The sequence below is a fragment of the Acanthisitta chloris genome, unplaced genomic scaffold, assembly GCF_000695815.1.
Source record: "Acanthisitta chloris isolate BGI_N310 unplaced genomic scaffold, ASM69581v1 scaffold38268, whole genome shotgun sequence".
Taxonomy (NCBI): Eukaryota; Metazoa; Chordata; class Aves; order Passeriformes; family Acanthisittidae; genus Acanthisitta; species Acanthisitta chloris.
The window spans coordinates 7,209-10,632 of record NW_008687130.1 but is presented as its reverse complement, the minus strand read 5'-3'; the positions used below and the strand labels follow the sequence as shown (position 1 = coordinate 10,632).

Genomic DNA, 3,424 nt, shown 5'->3' with positions numbered 1-3,424 from the left:
TGGGGTTTTTTTTTGAAAAAAAAAAAAAGGAAAGCCAACCTCAGGCAAAAGGGAATTTATAGCAGAGTCCTAATTTGTACCCAAATTGTGTGATCTGGGAGCCGCATACCAGTGAGTGCAGCTTTTGGGTCATTCCTATCCCTCTGGCTGTGAATCTCCATGGGATATTTTACATGCGGTGCCTGGCTGAGATCCCTGGGCTCATTGCATAGCCCCAGGGCTTTATCCGTGCTTTTGGGATGAAAAAAGAGGAGTTGTGGTGTCTCCAGATGCTGAGATGAGAGGGCCAGAGGCAACACAACCACCCTGGGGCTTGGCAGGGTGGTGTGGCTGGCACTATGTTTTCCTGCAAATCCTGCCATCCCTGACTCCAGACTAAGCTCATTTATATCCCACACTTCCCAGGAGCATCCCAGGACTAGCAGGGATCACATCACCTCTCCTTACAGGGCTGTTCACGCTGCCGGGGCGAAGCCGAAGTGTCGGGTGGAGAAAGCAGGAGGATGAGGCACAGCTCCCCCGGCTCTGCCGCAGCTGCTGAGCTCATTTTTAGCTCATTATTTCTGCTTGGGAGCTGATGAAAGGCAGTTCGCAAAGATGCATTTAATGGGTGAAAATTCATAAAACTGTTTTCCGGGCTCTGTTGTGCCGGTGCAGCGTCCGGCCACCAACGCTGTTTGCCACAGTGGTGGCACTGGGGTTTGTGCCAGCATCCTGCATCCTCCCCTGAACCCCAGGAGGGATTTGGGGTGCAGGGCACGGCTGCACTGGTGCACAAAGGGATGTTGTCAGCAGCAAAGTAGGGGGAAAAACCAAAACCAAAACTACTCTCCCTTTTTGCAGATTGGAAGCTTGGAAAACTACTACCACTTTCACCACAGCAAGACGTTTAAGCGCTCGACACTGAGCAGTCGGGGACCGCACAACTTCCTCCGCATGGACCCCAAGGTATGGGGCAGAGCAGCTTGGGGTCCCCCAGCCACTGTGGGGCTGGTGGGATGCGGGTCCCCTCTTCCCCCTGGAGGAGCCTGTTGGCTTAGTCCAGGTCAAGCGTGAGCGGAAGCATCTTGGGATGACATGTTATCCTTGAACTGTAGCCCTGCACATGTACGGGGTGACTCATTGGACATGGGTATGGAGATCGGTGGTGAAAAATACTTAAAAGTGACTAAACACTAACATCTGCCTGAAAGCAGTGATGAAGAAAAGGGGGGAAAAGCTTTCCAGGACAGAAAGGCTGTTGCATGCTCAGGGTGTTGATCCAGTTGCCACAACACTTGCTGCCTCAATGGTTGCTATGTGTGAAATCCTTGGCAATAGCTCTGCATTGCTTTTTCCTAGAGCAAGTATCCAAAGGGATTTTCAGCACAGCTGAATTGACAAAAGTAATGGGGAGGGGGGGAAGAAGGCAAGGAGGGACCTGGGTGAGCTGGGGTTGGGCTGGTGGGAAAGGGCTGGAACTCTGACTTGGCTGTTCTCCTCCCTCAACTCCTCCCGAGCCCTGTGAGACATGACTTCTGCAGAGCAGGGGAAGGGTTAATGGTGGGGAGGGTCTGTTTTTGGGGAAGAGTGAGACATAAATGCAAAAAAAGCCATTTAGATGAAGCCTGGCTTGGCCATCCCCGTGGATGCTCCCAGCCACCCTTGGGATGTTCTTTCCCAAGATATCTCCAACCCACTCAGCACCACACATCCCATCTGCATCTCTCCAGACACGCACAGCAGCCCTGCGCTCCCCAGCCAGACTTTCCGGAGAGATTTGCTGTTAAATATTTGGACAAGGTCTGTAGCACATTTCTGAGGAGGCACACGCGTGGCTGCGTTGCCGGCGGGGGAAACCTCAGCGAGGGGAGTGCTGGTGCCCTGGAAGTGTGCTGGGCTTTAATTAAAGCTGTTTGCCCTCGGGGAGGTGCACAGGCATCTCAGCAAATGATGAATTCAGCTCTGCGTTTGAAATATCTCCATTTAAATGAGTCTGGCTACAATGCAAGCTAAATCAATTGCCTTTTAGACATATTAACATTTAAGTTACCTTGCTCTACGTGTTGGAAGCTGGAGCAATTAGCTCCTTTTCTCTTAATCCTTCCTTATCAGTTCAAGACCCATTGGCACATCTTTGGTCTCTCGCTCTCCCATGCACATTTGCAAATCGTTTTGGAGATGCATTTGGATGGCACCAGCTTAACATGCAGGAAAACATCACCTGGAGGCACGAGGATAGGAGCTGGAATAGCAAAGAAGGAAACAAATCTTGCTGAAATCCCGAAGAACCAGCCAATCCAGTTGTTTGCAGATGTTGGATGGTTTGTGCCTTCCAGGGGTTATTTTTTCCAGAGCCGTTATTTAGGTGTTTGCCAGGTGGGGGTTGGAGGCAGGAGCTGGGCAAGAGGACCATGGCCCAGCTCCCCCTAAGGAGGAGTCTGGGGAAGGGGAGCCACAGCAAACACAGGGCAGCACTCTGGGTCCTGGTCCTTGTGGGACCACACTGCTGTCGAGCTCCTCTGTTCCCCCAATAGACTCTTGAGTCTGGTGGTTGCTTTAATTCTTGCACAGCCACTGGAATAAGTCAAGCTATCACTTTTCTGAAGCTGCAAGGGAGTCACACCCTCACCTGTGCTGGTTATTGTGTTTGGTGGAGCCTCCCTCGATCTGGCCATCATCTGCTGAAAATCTCAAAGTGAGGGGGAACATAAAAAACCTGCTGCTCTCTTTACAGGAAGGATGAAGGGTTCAGCTTGGTGATGCTTGGTGATACCTGTGCTGACTTTCAGGGTCCTTTGGTGGCATTCACAGTCACCTCCTGATTGCTAAGTGCTTCCAGTGCCTAAATGAGCTCCAAGAGAGCTGGAGAGATTCTTTGGGCAAGGGGGAATGGCTTCACACTGCCAGAGGGCAAGGTTAGAGGAGATATTGGGAAGGAATTCTTCCCTGTGAGGGTGGTGAGGCCCTGGCACAGGTTGCCCAGAGAAGCTGTGGTTGCCCCATCCCTGGAAGTGTTCCAGGCCAGGTTGGATGGGGCTTGGAGCAACCTGGACTAGTAGAAGGTGTCCCTGCCCATGGCAGGGGTGGAACGAGATGAGTTTTAAGGTCTCTTCAACCCAAATTATTCTTAGACTGTATGTTTTCTAGTAGTCAAAAGAATTAATTTTTCTTCTTCTTTTTAATTACTGAGAATCCTTTCCACCCCAGATAAGGGTTGGAAGTCAATCTCAGTTTCACAAGCTGCAGGAGCTGTTGCAGGGATGCCCCAGGCTCCTTCCCTCTCGCCCAATTTCCCACGCCAGCCACATTGATTTATGAACTCCCTGTTGAAATCAATGCCCTTAAACTGCTGATTTCTCTGTGTCCACACACGACTTCTCCATCGACTCCTGGCTGGCAGCACTGGGGCTGATCTGGAGTGTGAGATGAAGATGTCTCCACA

At 51.2% G+C, this 3,424-nt stretch overlaps 1 protein-coding gene across 1 annotated transcript in view; it reads left to right on the top strand.

The window, feature by feature from the left end:
• Positions 1–843: 843 nt before the first annotated feature.
• The window catches only part of LOC103807731 (proprotein convertase subtilisin/kexin type 6-like), a gene marked incomplete at both ends in the record, with an annotated part of 9,712 nt that continues 7,131 nt past the window's right edge, over positions 844–3,424 (top strand). Inside the window, one exon of the mRNA XM_009080477.1 lies at positions 844–948. Within this exon, the coding sequence (XP_009078725.1) occupies positions 844–948 (105 nt within the window). The remainder of the gene's footprint in view (positions 949–3,424) is intronic.